This window comes from Platalea leucorodia, assembly GCF_965183815.1.
Source record: "Platalea leucorodia genome assembly, chromosome: 1".
NCBI classification, from domain to species: domain Eukaryota; kingdom Metazoa; phylum Chordata; class Aves; order Pelecaniformes; family Threskiornithidae; genus Platalea; species Platalea leucorodia.
This window is the reverse complement of record NC_138823.1, coordinates 9,255,827-9,275,143: the sequence shown is the minus strand read 5'-3', so window position 1 is coordinate 9,275,143 and position 19,317 is coordinate 9,255,827. Positions and strand designations below refer to the sequence as shown.

The 19,317-nt window shown below is 43.7% G+C and overlaps 1 protein-coding gene across 1 annotated transcript in view; it reads left to right on the top strand.

The window, feature by feature from the left end:
• TG (thyroglobulin) overlaps positions 1 to 19,317 on the top strand; it is a gene marked incomplete at both ends in the record, with an annotated part of 159,517 nt that overhangs the window by 2,356 nt on the left and 137,844 nt on the right. Inside the window, 12 exons of the mRNA XM_082325442.1 lie at positions 367 to 464; positions 916 to 1,119; positions 1,412 to 1,571; positions 5,895 to 6,001; positions 7,151 to 7,294; positions 9,060 to 9,245; positions 12,731 to 13,795; positions 15,449 to 16,036; positions 17,251 to 17,493; positions 17,834 to 17,971; positions 18,543 to 18,620; positions 19,069 to 19,181. Coding sequence (XP_082181568.1) covers positions 367 to 464; positions 916 to 1,119; positions 1,412 to 1,571; positions 5,895 to 6,001; positions 7,151 to 7,294; positions 9,060 to 9,245; positions 12,731 to 13,795; positions 15,449 to 16,036; positions 17,251 to 17,493; positions 17,834 to 17,971; positions 18,543 to 18,620; positions 19,069 to 19,181 — 3,124 coding nt within the window. The remainder of the gene's footprint in view (positions 1 to 366; positions 465 to 915; positions 1,120 to 1,411; positions 1,572 to 5,894; positions 6,002 to 7,150; positions 7,295 to 9,059; positions 9,246 to 12,730; positions 13,796 to 15,448; positions 16,037 to 17,250; positions 17,494 to 17,833; positions 17,972 to 18,542; positions 18,621 to 19,068; positions 19,182 to 19,317) is intronic.

Sequence of the window (19,317 nt, the reverse complement as noted above, 5' to 3'; positions counted from 1 at the left end):
TTATCTTACTGTTGCTGCCCAGGGTGGGGGACCTACACCGTGCTAGTTTTGACTTAAAAAAATGTCTCAAAATGTATGGTAATTCTCAAATACTGAAAATCAGGGTTCTGTCTAACCTGCTTGCTTCCTGAATGACTTCAAGTCACTTATCTGCAATTCCTGAAGATTTCAGAGAATTACTAGAATTAAAAGCTCCCATCAGGTAGACTTAGATTCAGCAGAAACACAGCCCTTTCTGATTCCATTATTTGTGGTCTTAAAGTACTTGAACCTGTTTGGCTTGCTTTGTGTCTTGGTTCATGTCCCATACTGACTGAGGACTCTGTCACTAACAAAGTAAAACATGTTACTTGTGATCTCCTTCAGGACAGTTCAGTGCAGTCGGAATGGTCTTTCCTGTTGGTGTGTGGATGAGAATGGTATTGAAGTACCCGGCAGCAAACAGAATGGATATCCCTTGTCTTGTAAGTCACAAGTTTCTCTTTTGGTTAGTGTTAAAGAGCCATTTAAATCCGCATTTGAACTGCTGAAATCAAGAATAGGTTAGCCCTGGACTTTGATGGACTCTGTTGTAATTTGATGGGTATTTCTAGTGGAAGTTCTGGAGTTTCTTCAGAGCTGATCATGGAAACCTGACACACCTGGATGATCTGTATTCATGAAGGTCACAGTAATGGAAATCATGAATGAAAGATCAACATAATGTATTGGCTTTTGAGTTGGAGGGCTTCAACCCCATCTGTGATGGGTTTCTGTATACCAGTTTTCATGACCTCAAGTCCATCAATGTCCTCATGCCACCTGGGTGGCAGAATCAGAACTTGCAGCTCTGAGAAAACTCAGATGTTGCCTTAATAAATGATTGAGTGCCCAACAAGTACCTTTCTCTAACAGTGCCCCTCTCTGGTACCACAGGCTTATCCTTTTGCCAGCTGCAAAAGCAGAGGATCTTGGTAAGTCGCTACATCAACAGCAGCAGCATCTCCTACATCCCTCAGTGCCTGGATTCAGGGGCGTTTGATGCGGTGCAGTGTGACACGGAGCTGGGTCAGTGCTGGTGTGTAGATCCAGAAGGAATGGAGATTTATGGCACCAGGCAGAGAGGAAAGCCAACACAGTGTGAGTAATATTCAACAAAACAGTGGGTTTTGTAGAGTGGGAAGGTTTGCTGTGAATGCAAGGTGGTAGATCAGGAGCTTGGACGCTTCAGGCTACGCTTATCCTACAGAAATATAGATGCCGAACTGAGGAATTTAAGTCTTTGTTTCCTTTGGTTATAAAGAGAATACAAGGCACCTAGGTGTCCATATTCGATATAATGAATCTAAACTCCTTCCAAACCATGGGATGGCTACTCAGCTATTCATGGGAAGTTAAAACACCAGTAAACATTACTTTTTTTCCCCGTCAGGTCCGGGGAACTGTGAGATCCGAGACCGTCGCATCCTTCATGGGTTTGGGGAGAAGAGTCCACCACAGTGCTCAGCAGATGGGGAGTTTCTGCCTGTCCAGTGCAAGTTTGTCAACACTACAGACATGATGGTTTTTGATCTCATTCATAGTTATAACAGGTAAGAGCGTGGGCTTCTGAAACAGCGAGGCAATCCTGCATACCTCTTCAAGTCAGTGTCTTACTGCATTTTTTTTTTTCCACGTGAAGCCCTTCTTCTGTGACCCCATGTGATGTTATTTTCTGTTAATGAATGGACCAAGTGAAAAACTTTTTCTTCTGAATTAAATTTTCTCATTTAGAAAAGCCTGATATTCCATCAGTCTAATCAGCGTGTCCTCACACAGCAGTGGATACCACATTGTGATCTGTATTTGGAAAAGTAGCCAGGGCTGCCTTTCAGACAGACACACAACAGCAAATGAGATAAATACGGAAGGAAGAGAGGAATTCAAATGTATATATGAGGGAGGAAAGATGATTCCATATGGGAGATGAAAACAGATGGACAGACGGACAAATGGCAATATGCAAAGAGCAAGTTCCATGTGGTGGTGGGAAACTCGTCCATTTAGGCAGTGCCAAAGTTGCTCGCGCAGGTGAACCAGCAAGTGATGAACGGGTGTGCTGACATATGACTGGCTTTGGGTGGTTGGAGTGGGCTGGGGAAGACTTCAAAATGCTGGATCAAATGCTTCTCCACGGGAGCAAGAAGCCGTTGTCCTGTGGAGGAGTTGGGAATTAATGCTCAGGTGGAGAAATAAGGGATGGACAAGAGGAACCGCAGGGAGAGGAGTCCGTTTTGGTGAAGATGTTCAGACACTCCAGAGAAACCTTTTGGTCTATTGAGAAGTGGTGTTATCTTGGCTTCTCAGCCAACACGTTTCTCCGGTGGAGGGCAGTGGCGTAAATGTAATGTCTCATTCTGACTTGGCTCTGTAGTAGAAAAGGCATTTTATTGTAAATGCCAATTTTGCTGTTTTGAGGGTTTTCTTTTTTAATTTAAGCAAAACTGAAAGGCAGGCCCAAATGCACAGTGCAAATTTGTCAGAGCTTTGGGAGAGATTATTTTGGCAAGAGCAAAATAATCTGGCTGTTTTGTTTGTTGGCCTGTGGAGTGTGGAAATTCTGAAAGAGCAATTACAGAGGAGAAAACAATGCTTTAAACTAACATTTTTTTCTCCCATTGGGAGATTTGTCTGCAAAGGCCTGCAAGATTGGGCTTTTCTTGTGTCCGTGTCATGTAATTAATCACAGCAGGATCATTTCACTCCCCAGCTGTCTACCTTTCTAATTATGGCATTGACTTAACCCATTGCCATCACATCTGAGTATCTCAGGTCATTAATATATTTATTTTCACACTATTCCTACCTGAAATGTGATTATCCTATCCCGTAAACAGGGGGCCAGAATGCGGAGTTGAAAGGATGAGTTTCACAGCAAAGGACTATAGCAGAACAGGGATTTAAACCCATCCTTTATCTTCACGTGGAACCAGTGGAGCAGCTTTCTTTGGTTCCACAGACTGATTTTTGAAATCTAGACATGTCAAACTAACTCCCTTTCCAAATTGTTTCCTTACACCTTTATAAATATTCCAGAATAAATCAGTATGTTAAAAAAAAAAAATAAATGGAGGGTTTCAGAAGCTTAGAGCTAAGACTTTCCCAAAAGGAAGACTTTTGGAAAGATGACCCCAAATTTCCTGCCTCACCCTGGTGACTTGGCTGCTGTTACTTATTTTTATACAGACTGTGCCCAGGTCCTGCTTGGATGGGCAGCCATATAGAAGGCAGACTGGGGAGAAAGATAAAAAAAAGTCAAAAGTTGAGGAGGATCTTTTTACTTTCTTGCTATAATTTTCATCAGACTGAAAACCTTGTGTCAGTGTCTTTATCCCAGCTCCCTGGAGGTTCTGCCCTATTACATATTGTTTCATTGGCAGTGGAAAAAAACATGATTTGGTTTTCTCCCTCTGTTTCTGAGTAGTCAGAGAAAGACAGCTATAACTTGAGCTGCACATAGAAACAGAGAAGGGGGTACTTGCAAACCTGCTTTTGAAGATCAGTAATGAGTTATCTTTGCTGGAAGCCAAGAGCAGAGACTCACAGTTGGAAGAAAAGGTCAACAACCTCACATATATTTACTTTCCCATATTTTTGAGTGCAAGCATTCTTGTTGAAACACATGGATACACTATAAATTTATGCATTACTTAAAAGTAGTCATCTTTCCTTCAGCCATTGTTTTGGACTGGGTCTGATAGATGAGGTACTCTGTATTATCACTTCTCATCTCGGGAGCTGTGATTAAAAAGAGGCTGAGAAAAGAAAAGAAGCGGTAGGAAGTGAGTTTTCCAAGTAAGGTGAGAAAAGTTCCGTCCTCTTCTTTGTGTGGGCCTAATTTATATCCGTTCGTACTTTATTTAGCTGTACTCTCAACTTGGAACAAAAATAACCAAAATGACAGGATATGACTACACATCTGCCCCATATAAAAGTAATATAATTATGCATGTGACTTCTTAACATTGAGGATGAAAGAAAGCAGCATGCAGAGTTTTTTCATTGCATCCTGTTTCACTCAGCTAGGTGCTGAGGTGATGAACTCCAAGGACATGAGCAGTGGAGAGGTCTGCCTTTGAATATAGGGGCATTGCTCTCCTAAGAAGAGAAAACATCTTTTTCCTGACTGGGCAGTGGCCAGTGCATGATAATTCAGGGGAGCAAAAAGCTCCTGCGATGCCCCAAACCATTTATATCCGTGTGTACATAGAAGACCATAGAAAGACGGTATTTAGCTGTTTATATCTTAAATTGCATTGTTTTAATGCTGACAGAAGTCCCTTTGTGCTCTGAAGTACGACAGTTTGATTGCTTTTAACATGCCAGTGTCAGCAGCAGAGCAGGATTTGACGATCCAAAGTGGAGGGAGTCAGCAGGCTTTGAATTTGAAGACGTGGGAGAGTGCCGGAGCGAAGCAGTGCTACGCAGGGATGTGCAAGCTCTGAGACAGGAGCAGTACTGGATAACGCTGGGACAACCCTGAGGTTATCAGCCCTTTCCTCTGCCAGGGGTTGCTGTTTCTTCGTGCATTCCCCAGCTTGCGCTTTGATGGACTGAGGCAGCACTAACACCTCCGGCTCTCCTCGCAAGAGGTGGCAGAGCTCTCAGGCAGACTCCTGAAGGTAGCAAAGGGCCATTTCTGCTCCTCTCACCTGACCGCTGGCTCTGCGTTGGGCAAGCGTTTCTCTGTGTTTCTCAGGGGCACTGCAGACTGCACGTGCTGTAGAGCAGCCCTGAGGCTGCAGGAGGGTGGCACTGGAACTGAGGCTGCTCATAGTCCCAATTTCGCAGAGTTGCTGTAAAGTGCTTTGGCACGTTAACCTTTTTCCCAGTTGATCAGGGCCTAATCTACCGTTACTCTCACTGCTAAGTGTTCTTCCTTGGTAAAAATCTACTTTGTGTAATTCTGTGAATGTCTTGAGCAGAAGATTCCACTTCCCTCTTGTTAGGGTTTTCCCAAATAAGCCACATGCAGTTGGGACACCAGAGCTTTAGCGTATTTCAGGGTAAGGGTATGTGTCTGTAAAATAATATGACTGTTTTGGAACGTGGCAAAATTGTTGTGCTGGTCATATTGCCTGAATCTAGAAAAACTTATCTTCCGTTTGCTTGGAGAAACCCTAGAGTGTCTGTCAGTTAAGATCACATTTATTATGTTTTTTCCAGCTCTGACCCTATTAAGTTTCCTTCCTAAATCATTGCTTTGCTGGAATCTGGCTGTTGTCACTCCTAGAATATTATACTGGAAACTGGTGTCTCTTTGATCTCCAGAAGTAAGAGTCAATCTTACTTGTAATATGTTAAAACCCCTTTCTCCTTGATCTGTTGAACCGTGCTCTCAAAATGAAAAAGATTAGTGAGGGATTTATCAGCTTTTGTGCTTAATTCACTGCAGAAAGAGTACGTAGCGTGTAGGGAAGAGGAAGCGACCTGTATGTTTAGGCACTCCGCCATTCTGTGCAGATTTGTGGAAGGAGGTAAGGAACGGGTGTTGTAATAATGTTAAGCCAGTGTCCATCTATTTTACAGTCTTGGACAGGTTTTCAAAGGTGAGAATAGAATGGAAAATGAGTGTTAGATGCTGTTACCTGCTTAGGAAGAGTCCGAAATCTGTCTGAAGGGATATTTTATTGTCCTGTGTTTGCTTAAAAAGCTGTGCTTAAAAAAATGTCATTTAGGAGTCTTGTTAGCCTGCTGAAACACTGGTTTATATCATGTCAGAGCCTGGTTGCCACAAGGAGACTGAAGGGCTTTGTAATGGATTTTGCTGTGCAGACATCCTTGCCGTGCAAATTTGGGAGGGAAGTACAGACGATGCTTTGTTGTTGTCAACGTGCCTCCCCAGGCTCTTCACTGCGGGCTGCTTTTCCTTCCAGGATCCCACAGGCTTTCCAAACATTCAGCTCCTTGCGGGAGATGTTCCCGGAGGTCTCTGGGTACTGTTACTGTGCGGACAGCCTGGGGAGAGAGTTAGCAGATACCGGTAAGAACCCTCCAGCATCTGATCCTTTAACTTGAGAAGCTTTGAATTCCCAAGGGAAAAGGCCAAATAACAACTATCAGTCTTCAGCTTCATTTGGGATTTCAGGTTCATTCTTACAAGGGGTAAAACCACTATGACCAGTGTAGTGCCCATGGGAAAGACTGGAGCTCACTGGTGAAATCCCACCCTTAGGAACAGCGCTTCAGTCAGCAGCAAGTGGAGTTGCTGCCCAGGAGATAATCCTGGCTTTTCTGGGATGGTGGAATAGGATTTCTGAATGCCCAGCCTCTGCCCACATTAGAAAGCTGCATCATATTCAATAAGTTCAATTAGCAAATGCTGGGGATTATAAAGGGCCTGGAGACTGAACTATTTTCCTCTTGCTCAGGTAGAATCATGGCATGGTTTGGGTTGGAAGGGACCTTTAAAGATCATCTAGTCCAACCCCCTGCCGTGGGCGGGGACATCAGATGGTCCTTCCTTTTCTCTCACAGCCTCAGGATACCTTTTAGGCATGTTAATAGTTGATGGGACACTTTAGAAGAATGTTTTTTCCAAAGGGGAATGAGGAGGTTGAGCACTTCCATCTCTTCTTCCTTAGATACTGTAGTTTTAAAAATTAAAAAAAAAAACAACAAAAACAAACCCAAAAAAACAAAAAAGCAAACAGGAAAAATGCAAAGCATAGTAGCTTCAAATTTAGATGATAGATGAGAACTTCAGCATTTAATTTCCACAAGGCTGAGAAGTTCTCAAAAAATTTGTTCACTCAGAGAAACTACTGCACATCTTTTTTTTTTGTATACAACCAAAGTGATTGGGAATTGTTTTTTGGTAACATCAGTTTCCAAAATTCCATTAATTACTCCACTGCAGACTGAACCTAACAAAATCACAGCACAGTGCTGGTTACTGGATGTTCCTCCTGCTTTTTTTGGTAGATATCAAGACATAAAGCTAATGACTGGGCACTCAGCAGTGGGTCATACGGTGCAGTGCATTAGGGTTATGTAGTACAAGTTCACGTTTGGCCTGTTTAGAGGACTGGTTTTCTTTTTCCTGATAGGCTTCCAATTCTGCTACTCTGGTGTAAAGCAGATGATTTCACTCTTAAAACCAGGCTCTGTGCTAAAAGTCTCTCTTTCCCAGGCTTGGAACTGCTGCTCGATGAAGTTTATGACACAATTTTCTCGGCACTGGAGCCTGCCCGCACGTTCACAGAGACCAGCATATATCGGATCCTGCAGAGGCGCTTTCTGGGGGTTCAGCTAGCTACCTCTGGCAAGTTCAGATGTAAGTAGCACCCAGGTGATGTCCTGTAAATAAGGTGACAATTTTGGAGATTATATGTGACGGCTACCATTGGGGAGAGTTGTTCTAGGAGTCTCTTGCACTAAAAGCACATAATATCACACCTTTGGTGAAAGAATCAAAGTCCCTGAATTGCAGCTGAATTTAATCTCTGGATTGTACATTCTTACAAGCAGATTGTGCCTGTCCTCTGATCTGCGCTTTCCCATGCACTTGAAGTTCGCATTGGTTGAAAGTCCATGAACTCTCCATATCTCTTGTCTTGAGATTCTGGAGATGGATCTGATGATTTATTAAACTAAAAGCCTGAGAAAATGCTCACTAATTTATGGTGGTACACTCAGAAATAGGAAGGATCTTACCTTGGTCACAACACACTCAATCCCCAGAAGGCTACATGAGAGTTTGCAGTGCCTTAGCCAGCAAGGCTGAACTTCTGGATCTGCCCTCGGGTCCATTCCCTCCCCAGTCACGGCAGAAAAATTGGGAGAGAGTTTCTCTGCCTATGGGCAGTAAACTCTGCAGGACAAGAGGTCAGGTACCTCCTTCAGCCTCCTGCACCAGAGCCCAAGAGAATTGCCTTGGCTGGGGGGAGTTTGAACCCCCTGGTGTGATCCTTCATCCTCTCATCCAAATTCCTCTGCCATTGCTGTCCTCACTAAGGAGTTGCATCACCAGAGATATTAAGCAGATACTGATGTAAGTCTTCTGGCCGCATAGTCACACGGTTTTTCTATTTCTGGGACAAGCTGATCATTCTGGGGAGTCTGGAAAGCATCTTCCCCCTCCCACTGCACAGTGGTGTGCAGTAAGCTCTGGCTGTGGCTAGGGATGCAGCGGCTGCCAGCAAAGATGGAGCTGTAACAGCCACAAGATGGAGATATGATCACGTTCCTCAGCCGCTGACAAGGACTGCTTTGGTGACTGACTGACTTACCCAGATTTCACGCCACCACCTGAAGCCACAGGCATTAGGAAAGTTGTCAGACTTCCTTGATGAACAGGTTGCTCTGATGTGATGCTCTTGCTGCCTCAACCTGGTAGCTGAGTGTAGCTGGGAAGCTCTTGAAGGTGAGAAATATTTAGGCTGTAGGACTGTAGGTTTATATAAACAAACAACCTTTCTGTTGGAAAGGTGGAGTCTAGTACTGGAGAGATCATAACTCAGAAAATTTGCTTTATGGAGTTTTGGTTTCTCTGCCATTAAGGCCAGTTTGACAGGAATAGGGTCTTCAGATCCCTGCAGAGGGAAATGGAAGAAATTGGGTGGTCCCAGACCAAATCTCAACAGTCAGGTGCAGATGCTTTTACAGGAGCAATGCCTTGTTCTCACCAGAAACATTGATCCCTATGTGCATCTTGGTCTCCCAAGCTGCACATCTGTCTCTGTTGACCACCTTTGCATTTGCATTAAGAGCCAGAGCTCACCTAGCCTCCAGCACGGCTCCCAGCAGATGCTGCTACTCTGCCTACCCATGACTATGGCTGAAAACTCTGTTGAGGTTTTATTTTCTGTTTAGTTTTCAGACATGCTACCTACAGCAGAAAACCCTGGGGCCAATTCTCCAGGGGAAAGGAGGATGGAGAATTTGCATTTTGAGCTGGTACTTGAAGTTTCACTGAAAACAGTCAGGAAATGAAACTTTATTTTTTCTTTTTCCCCTAAATAGGCAAATGATAGGATCAAGCAGAGATGGCTCTGAAACTTTGAGCTTTCCCTCCTTAACACATACTGTTTTTCTTCCAGGCCCCTCAAAGTGTGAGGTTGAGCGGTACGCAGCCCTGCGTTACCAGCACGCCTACGTGCCGTCTTGTGATGCTGATGGGAGCTACACGCCAGCGCAGTGTCAGCAGGGAGGACACTGCTGGTGTGTGGACACCAAAGGGCAAGAGGTCCAGGGCACAAAGAGCCGAGGACAGCCCCCGGCCTGCGGTATGTATGAGGCTTAGAAAAGGAAAAACGAGTACATCTCTTGTGTTCATTTACTTGCTTCAGTCTGTGTGCATCACTTTCATTTTTCTTGGAAAAATCAAAGGGAGTCGGGGGGAATAATTTTGTAGTAATTGTCGAAGCGTGGTGCAAATGCCAGCCATTGTCCTTCAGTGCTTCCCCCAGCCGGTGTCTGTGAGAGGCCAACCTCTGTGCGAGATGTAGGAAGAGAAAAGGAGCTAACAAGCACTGTTGCTTGTAGATCCATGTATGCTTCAAATTCAAGCCAAGCCCGTTCACCTTCCCTCTCCAAACACTTCATCCACTGCGGAAATTTTGTCTTTAGAAAGATACCTGAAGGACCAGGTCCCTTCCCAGCACTGACAGATTCTGGTCTTCAAAAACTGGGATCCAAAAACCTCCCTGGGGTTAAAAGTCACATTTTAATAAATTATTAAATGTCATATTCCCTTTATTTTCCTTTATGACCTTTGCTTAGCCCTTCATTTTTGCATACAGCAAGGCTTTTCTTTGCAGCCATATCTGTCTCTTGACTCCATGGGCTGAGGCACTAGATCAGAATATCTGGGATAATATAAGGAAGCCAGTGATGGTGGGTTTGGGTTTTACCTCCTTCATTTGGAAAAATGCTATGGAATATCTAAGGCATCTCTCATCCTGAGCATTTTTTCCCCCATCTCTGTCACTGCATGAAAATTGCCAAATCCAGTAAAAAAACCAAACCAAAACAAACATTTTGGAAAAGGTGTATGGGTTTGGGCTTTGAGAGATTTCATTAGGTATACACCATCACATCAGTTCTCCAAATGGAAATGACAGCAGAAATGTCAAAGGGCCAGAGGGGAGGAGGAAAGTTAAAAACCTTCACTCCGGAGCTCACTACCTAAATATTCAGGATTGCGCTGGAAGGCTGGGGAGCACAAGGTCTTAGCGCAGGGGCCGCCTTCGGGGAAGGTAATTGCTCTGTCTGCGAGACGCAGCCTTACCACGCAGGCAGAGACGGAGGAACCTACCCTGGGTGTCACGGCTCCCAGTCCCTCGGAGTGCTCTGGGCACAGACAGGCTTCCTGTGAAATGAAATGCCTCCGAGGCTGATCGCCAAGGATATTGCAAGGGAACCTCTGAGAGGCCTCGCCATATGTTGGGACTCTTTTTTTTCTCTTTGAATGTGCTTTGCTGAGCCCTACTGATGATTTTTTTTTGGGGGGGGGGGGGGGGCAATGACTTGATGCAGCTTGCAGCTTTTATTGGTGGACTCAGGAAATTTAAGCAGGGAAAAATCTCTGCAGAGGTTTTGCAGACTAACTCCCGAGAAGGTATTACATGAGGCTATAGCTGCAGTCTGTGTTCAGACAGTTACATGCCACATGCGTGTCTCCAGTTCTGCTCTGTATTACTTCTCTTTAATATCTTCAAGTCTCACGCTCAGCAGCGTGAATGCTGGAGGAGGCAGAGATCTAGGTGTGAGTAGCACATGGGGTACTCGCATGACCAGGCAGTCCTGAGAGGGACATTCTCCTTTTCAGACCTTTACAGTAAATTCACCCCAGCAGTCCTTTCCTGCTTATTCCTTCTCACTCTGCTTTGATTTCATTCAACAGTGGGTAGGAGGAGAAAGCATTTAAAGACCGTGATCCTACATTTGTTTCATATTAGCATACTTGCGGGATCGTGGCTTACGCTAACTTATTGGTCCCCAGAGGAATGTTCTGCATCCCTCTTACCAAGAGCCAACACTGAAAACAGAAGGGGCCCATCCTACAGAAAATGCCTTTACAAAGGAACCACTGTGAGGGACGCTGAGCCCCTGCCAGGACCTGCGGAGCAGGGCAAGGGTGTGACAAGGAGGAGTGAGAAAGATGCTGATCACAGAGCCTCAGATTACTTGCAAATCTATTTCAGCAGCTTTTAAGATTTCCAGCTTTTATCCTGACTGTTAACAGGATTTATGACTGCTTTATCATATTGCCTGAATGTAGAATAAATGGGGATGGGGCAGGGAGCCCAGGGGAGGCCATGCTGGAGCAGACCAAAGCTGTTTATTCACCATCCTGTTCCCTACAGGGACAGCAGTGGTGCTTAGAGAGAAAGCGTGAGAAACATGGGACATATATGTAGCTTCCGTATACCCTGCCTGTTGCCTGCAGGCTAGGGAGTCCCCAGACTGGAGGCTGAATCAGGATCATTATGTTCAGCACTCCTCTATGGAGTCATCTTCCAGGGATTTGCCTAATTGCTCTTTAACCTTTTATCCTTCCCAGCATCCTCTGGCAATAAATTTCATGATCATAATTATGTGCTCTACTTCTGGACCATTTTAATTCTGATACTGTGAGAAATACTGAATAATAATTGTCTATTGTGAATGTCGTGGAAAATCCTGGTTTTTTAAAAACCTTTATCATATTTTTTTGTCCAGGCTGAATAGTCTTTCCTACTGGAAAAGCTGTTCTGTCCTCAAAATAATTTTGCATCCCTTCTCTATAATTCTGCTACTTTTGCATCCCTTCTCTGTAATTCTGCTGCTTTTCAAGGCAAGGTGACCGTGTGGCACACGATTCAAGCTGCCGCATGCGTTCCAGAGATCCAGTCAGTGCCATAACTGGCCTGTCTGTTTGACTCTTGGTGTCTTTATATCTACTAAGTTTTTCCTTTTTTGATGGCTTTTGAGCATTAAGCTGACATTTTCAGAAGTCCTTCTTCAGTGATGTGTTGCATCCTAACTTGGAGGCATTGCTGTCTGTATATGAACGTGCAGACGGGGCTGGATGCAGGTGTGTACCTATGACATAGCTTGGCCCAGGATGTGGGCAGCTGGGGCCACTCTTGGTGCCCTCAGTACCCTGACATTTCACTATTTTTGTTGAAATTTTGTATTTTTTTCCTTTAGAGCTCATTTGTGAATGCCATCTGGTCCTTAGCACTCTATTACTGCTAATTTTAACAATTTGTTTTCAACACTTCACTATGAAACTGAAGATCTAGGTAGGAAACCTCCATAAATTCCTCATTAGTGGGCACTGGTTAAAATAACTTTCTGTTTTTCTGCAGTCTATTTCTCTTTCTTAGGTCCACATATTGCACCTGGATCATTGGAGGTTTTCATTAGAAGCAGGCATCCTACCAGAGAGCTAACATATTTGGAAAAGACTTTATTCATTCTTTCAGCATGGAAACAGGAATGAGGATTTACATTGGTAAACAATAGAACCAGAAGACTACAACTCAGGCGTTGTGAAGGAATGTTTCCTTTCACTTTATGTCTTGACTGGAGAATTTTATTTATAGACCATATTCAACAACAGTTCAAATTTCCTTATCAATGTGCGTGATGCGTAGTTGAGGAACTAGATGCAGGTTAAACTATACTTTTATGTGGTTTCTGATGAGACTACTTTAAAGATAGCCATAGAGTTACAGGTTTTGGAAGTTCCAAAATTTGCATCTTTTTTTAAATCTTTGTCTAGGTGAAGAACGAGTGTGCATCTCTGAGAGACGACGGGCCTTGTCGAGGATCTTTTATGGCCCTGCTGGGTACTTCAGTCAGCACAATTTGTTTTCCATGCTAGATATGCAGTCACAAAAAATAGCTGGCTTCTCAAGACCCTGCCCTCCCTCCTTCAAGGAGCTGTTTCTGGACTCTGGATTGTCGTCCCCAGTTGCACAAAGCCCGTATGTCAGCCAGATTCCTGGGCTAGAAACCACCCTTAGTGAAGCCATCACAGGGATGTTCCCATCAAGGGAACTGGCTCAAGTGGCACTGCAATTTACTGCCAATCCAAAGCGTTTCCAAGAAAACCTCTTTGGAGGAAAGTTCTTGAAGAATTTGATCCAGTTTAACTTCACAGGGGCACTTGGCACTAGTGGGAAACACAGCATTGGCCAATTTTTCCCACAGGAGGATGTGGCAGAGAGGGATAACGGCCAAGGCCTTCTGGAATCAGCTGAGGCATTTTCATTAGAGGTATCAAAGGGGAGCTCCATTATGAGTGAGCCTCTTGTAGGCAGCTTTGGCCGCACAGTAACTCTACAGGACAATCAGAATATGATGAAGTTCCTTTCCTCTGTTCTGGAATTACCGGAGTTCTTTACTTTTCTTCAAGAAGTGATTTCTGTCCCCAAAAGCGCTGCTGAAGATTTAGGTGAAGTGGTGAAACTAGCATTGGGATCCAAAGACTGTGGTGAGGAGCCAAGGGACCTGTTTGTTCCAACATGCACCAAGGAGGGGAGGTATGAGGAAGTTCAATGCTATGCAGGAGAGTGCTGGTGTTTGGACACTTCAGGTAAGGAAGTTCCAGGCTCAAGAGTTCAAGGCAAACGTCCAAGGTGTCCCACTGATTGTGAGAAGCAAAGGAGAAACCTGCAAAACTTGAAGCAAAGCCTGCCAGCGGGATCAGATCTTTTTGTTCCCTCTTGTACCGAGGATGGAGACTTTCTGCCACTCCAGTGTTATGGAACAAATTGCTTCTGTGTTGATTTGAATGGCAAGACTATTCCAGGAATAAGGGGAAAAGCTGGAAAGCCGATGCAATGTAAGTCCTAGGGACTGGGAATTTAAAGATGCTTCCTTATTGTGTTGGAATTTCATGATTCTTTCTTCATATCTCATTATATCTGGAAATGTATGGATGATGTATACAAACAATATTGTCCCCTAACAGGAAAGCGAGTCAGCCCTACAGTTGCAGGGGAACAGTGGGAAATACAGTGTACGTAAACCTTGATATCCTAAGTCTTAAAGACAGACCCCTCTTCTTTCAGGGGGTGAGGGTAGGCATGCTCAAAACAGAGGAGCCTGAGGTCTTGCCTTGTTGATGAGCATATCATTGGCATCTGTCTCTACTTACTTGTGTAGCTAGTATAAATAACATCCATGATGCCCATGAGACCTGGAGCATCTGTGTAACTGGATGTGACCCATGCCAAGTGAAAAAGCCCTTTTACTTCCAGGACCAAGTCACCTGGGCATGGTCACTGGCTCATCCTTGTCCTGAGAACTGAAGAGCTTTGGTGCTTTAACCCATGAACATCTTTTAGTCTTTTAGCTCAAGAATATATCCTCAACTTGGTAGGATGTCACAGGAGGCCAAATGTAGGAAAGGGTTTCAAAGGCTAATAGGTTTCTCGTAAAGGTCACGCAGTCAGGCCTGAAAAGCGAGTCACAAATGACTTGTCAGACATCAATTTGGCATTGCAGCTTGCTTATAGACTATGAACTGCCTCTTCTGCCCTTCTAGTAATGTAATACAAAGGAAGAAGGAAGCACATAGGCTAGGGATATTTGTCTTTCGAGTTTCTGTGAACTGAAAATGGCACATCAACGGGGAGAACAGACCAAAAGAAGAGCCTGCATCTCATTTTGGAAGGAATAGCAGAGTATCCAGCAGATGACAGTGGTACATAGTGAAGGAGCTCCTTTGAATAGCAGTTTGCAGAAGTAATGGGGAATTTATTGCAATGATCTGAATTAATAGAGAAATTATATCTAGCAACCTATTTGTAGTGCAATCAAAAATAAACAGGTTCATAATTCTCTGGTGCTCAAAAGGATATGAGCTCCTATGTTTCGCTAGGTTTGTAGAGCTGCTTGGTGGCAAAATGAAATGTGGTTCTGGAGATGGCAGAAAAGGCTTCCGAAAAAAACTCACTCCACCATTTTGAAGGATGATATTTTTATATTCAGCTGCAACAGTCAGTAGAGAATAGGAAGAGAGGACAACAGAATCTGAAAATTCTGGTTAGGCCCAAGGGGAAATAAAATTAGTATTATCCTACCATTCAGATGGTTGCTTCTGCAGGGATTGGCTGAATACGAATTAACTACCAGATTATCAAGTGTATCTGAAAATACCTAGCTGGTGTGAACAGATTGAGGAAGGCATTTAGTGTCACCAGGCACCTATCCCCCAGGAAGAACTACAGGCACCTAATGTGGTCAAATATTTAAAAAAAATCATATCTATATATGTCTTTCAGTGCTCAATGCCTTTGGAAATCTTACCCTGGTTCAGCATGGGAGCTTAATAGCATTGGCTCTCTTAATAACAGGCGAGAAGTGTTGTTGCTGGTATTGGGATAAGTGACCAAGTTTTAGTAATGGTGTTTATAGTACAAGGGGGTTAGGGGGTATTGTATATCTTCAGTGCATTCATAAGACATGCTGTGCATGTTTTTCTTTTCCCCAGGCCCAAGTGCTTGCCAAATAACAGCTGGTCAGGAGTTTCTAAAGGCTGTGAAACTCCTGTTGTCAGATCCAAGTGCTCTGTCTCAGCTCTCCAGCATTTACCTGCCGCAGTGTGATGCTGACGGTGCCTGGAGGCAGGTGCAGTGCAGTGGACCTTCCGAGCAAGCCTTTGAGTGGTATGAAAGGTGGATTGCAGAGAACAACCAAGGCAAAACTCTGCCCATTGCTAATCTATTGAACATCATAACTGGATATAAAGAAACGTCTTCCAAAGGCTTTTCAGCTTTTGTTAAAGCTTTGTATGAGGCTGGGCACCAGAATGTCTTCCCAGCATTCACCAGGTATTCCTCCTTCACTGATCTCCCAACTGAAGTGCTGGAAGGAAACGTGACCTATGCATCCAAGAACATTTTACTGGATCCATATACATTCTGGCAGCTTCTGAATGAGCAGCTGACCTATTACCCAGGACCCTATACTGATTTCAGTGCTCCATTAAGCCACTTTGAACTTCGTGATTGTTGGTGTGTTGATAGCAAAGGAAAAGAGCTGCAAGGAACAAAGGCAGAAGCGAACCAGGTCCCATCATGTAAGTAAGAATTTCTGGTACATAAGTAGCAGTGTTTCTGGTCTTTGCTTTTATGCCACAAGAAGAAAGTCCTTTCAAGTGCTCTGAGGTAGGAGACAATGATTTGTCAGAAAGATCATCAATACTGCCATCGTCACTGGCCCCCAGAGGTGGGGTAACTCATTTTTGGTAAATAAGTGGTGTCTCAACTTTGGGAATAAGGAGGACTTAAGTTCTGTATCAAGTTTGTGTAGATTTTATAATTTGGATTTTGGACATATAATGTTTTTGCAGAAGATACTTAGCCAGACAGCAAAGGACACTTTGAAGTTAGAAACAGTGTGTGAAGAATTGTATGGAAAATTCACGATTACGCTGTGATGTAAATCAATTTCAAGAATGCCTTAAAATGAGGGAAGAGGAATTTTCTTTACTATTTCTTACTATGCAGTCAAGAGTAACAGATATCCCCTAGAAGTCACTAGGAGAAGAGTGAGGCCAGCACTGAAGTTTGGTAAGCCCTCTGTCTAGGCATCACCACCAAAGCTGTTGAGCCTTCTTTGAGGCTACTTCAGCAGATGACCTATATTATAAATGTAGTACTAAAACCATTGTCATCACATAGTAATTTTCCAGCTGGGAGGAAGAGACAGGACAATGAATGGCAAACTTCCAATTGGGCAAGGAGTCCTGGAGATGGCAGTCCTGTGGGCAAATGGGGAATAAAGGGGACAAAGCAGATTAGAAAAGAGTTATTTTAGTGGAGAAGCTTTCACTGAGTTGGTTCAGTGTGTTGAACTGCCATATCTGAGTCAGTAGATGTATGGAGAGGACAGGTTGAGTGTCAGCTGCCACTCGGGACCCAAGTGATATACCTTCAGTTTCCTTTCTCACTCTCTTTTCTGATTATCCACTTTTTTAATGACAGTGACTGAGGAACAGTTCTGTAGAGGCATATAACTCCATTTGTAACCAATGATGAGGAGGTAACTTAAAATTATCAAGGCTTTGGCCCAAGACTTGGAGAATGTTGGGGTGATTCCTGGTGCTCTTGGACACTTGTGGTTATATAGCTAAGCATTGACGAGTCTCGTTTGCTTGCTTCATTAAGCAACTCAAAACTGAGCAAGTGCAGGAGGAAACACAAGATGCTAATTAAAAGACCAGCTAGTTTTCGCATGCAAAGCTTTATTGGATTTAGATGAAAGGCATTAAAATACCCTCTGGTTCTACAGGTCCTGGTATATGTGAAGGTGTTAAGCAGGAAGCCATGAAATTTATAGAGGAGGCAGAGCAGCTCATCGTAGCATCAAATAGTTCCCACTTCCCTTTTGGAGAAAGCTTCTTGATGGCAAAGGGAATACAGCTCACAGACAATGACCTCCTGCGTTCTGCCCAGTCCTACAAGACAGAGGTGGTGGTCTCTGAAAAGCTGTTATCGGGCAGTGACTATGCTCTCCAGCTGGCTGCACGGTCAGGTAGGTGAAAGAGAGATGAGAGCTTAATTAAATGGATTAATGCCCAGGATCTGTGCAAGAGTACTCTGTGTCAAATTCAACTTTGCTGAAAAACAGGTGCAATTCAGCAGGTGTAATTAATCAGTGTAATTAACCTGCCAACCCAAGAGCTGATTTCAGTTGTCTTATATGTATGACATGATACATATATTAGATCTGGACATTTAGCAGCCTTTATGTACTTGCAGCATTTGTAAATTTGTCTTCTAAAGTACAGGGAATGTTCAGGTGTTTGCGAAAATGTGCATTTAAAATATCTTGTATTGGCCACTAATAGCTTTCTTTTACTTATCTTTTATAGTCTTGCATTTCTACTGGCGGAGTCACTTTACTTCAAAACGTTCTGCTGGGGAAGCAACACAGCTGGGTTTTCTCCCTTACATCCCACAGTGTGATGGCCTGGGAAACTGGGAACCAACTCAGTGCTATGAGAGCACAGGTGAGCAATTGCTAATAAGATACTTCGGGCTGTCTGAACAAAGAAAAGCTAAGCAGAATTCTAATAAAAGGATGGAAAACCTGTATTCTTGTAGCCAAACTGAAGAGAGGTGAAGTGGTCCACAAGATGGGTGGAAAATTGACTGGAGTGAGGGACTCAAGTGGCAGATCATTGGGGCTCAAAAATCAGTCAATGTTCAGTTGCTCACTGCTAGTAGTGTTCCTCAGGGGTCATTTCGGGGGCTGGTATTGCTTAATGCCTTCATTAATGACCAGGACGATGAGATGGAGTGCACTCTCAGCAAGTTTGTGGATGATACCAAATTGCTGGGAGTAGATGATACGCTGCAGGATAGGGCTGCAATGGAAGAATCTCACCAGAGCTGCTACATTTCCATTCTCACCACTGCTCTCAGGTGTGGTCTACTTATCTCTGGATAGCAGAGTTAACTGTGACTTAGATTTACTGATCACATTCCATAGAGCTGCTGAGGATGAAAATCTTCCCAGTATGCAACAAAGCATGCTGCAGTGCAACATCTAAACTACAGCTGTTTTTCTTCCCTGGCCAGGTCATTGCTGGTGTGTGGATGAGCGAGGACGTTATGTTATGGATTCCTTAGTCTCACGTGCAGCAGAACTTCCCAAATGTCAGTTGTTTTTTCTTCCTAAATATTTGTCTTTACCTGTTCTTACAAATTTTAATATTTATTGAAAATACTAGTATGATATGCATGAAAAAAGGCTTGTTTCTAACCATTGCAAGAAAACAAAAAGGAATTTTATGCTTGTTTTGCTAGTTCATTTAATTTCACTATGTGTGATTTTGACTTGCATGATTTGAGAATGGACCCTCTACTGTTGGTGGCCCTGCTTGAGCAGGGGTGTTGGACCAGATGTCCAACCAAACGTGTCCAGAGGTCCCTTCTAACCTCAACCATTCTGTGGTTATCAAACACTGATCAGGAATTCCCTGCCTGAGGCTGTAGTAGAGCCTAATGGAGATGTGCGAAGGAGCTGGAGATGTACCCCTTTCTCTAGCTTAGGTTTGAGAACTCGATTTTATTTTAACATGCATGTATGTTTTCCCTCTTACAGGCCAGACATCGTGTCAGCGATCTCGAACCAATGCCTTAATTTCCAGCTGGAGACAGAGCGGTTCAAAGCTGGATGCCTCTACAGCTGATCTATTTGTCCCCTACTGCCTTGAGGTGATTTAACATGACTGAGAAAGGAAGAAACAAAACCTCCCCAGTTTTTCTTACACCATGCCAAAGGCCCATATGGTTTCAGTCTATGCTCCTTAAGCATCCCTTGTGCATTCCTATTAACCTGAAAGAAAAGAGT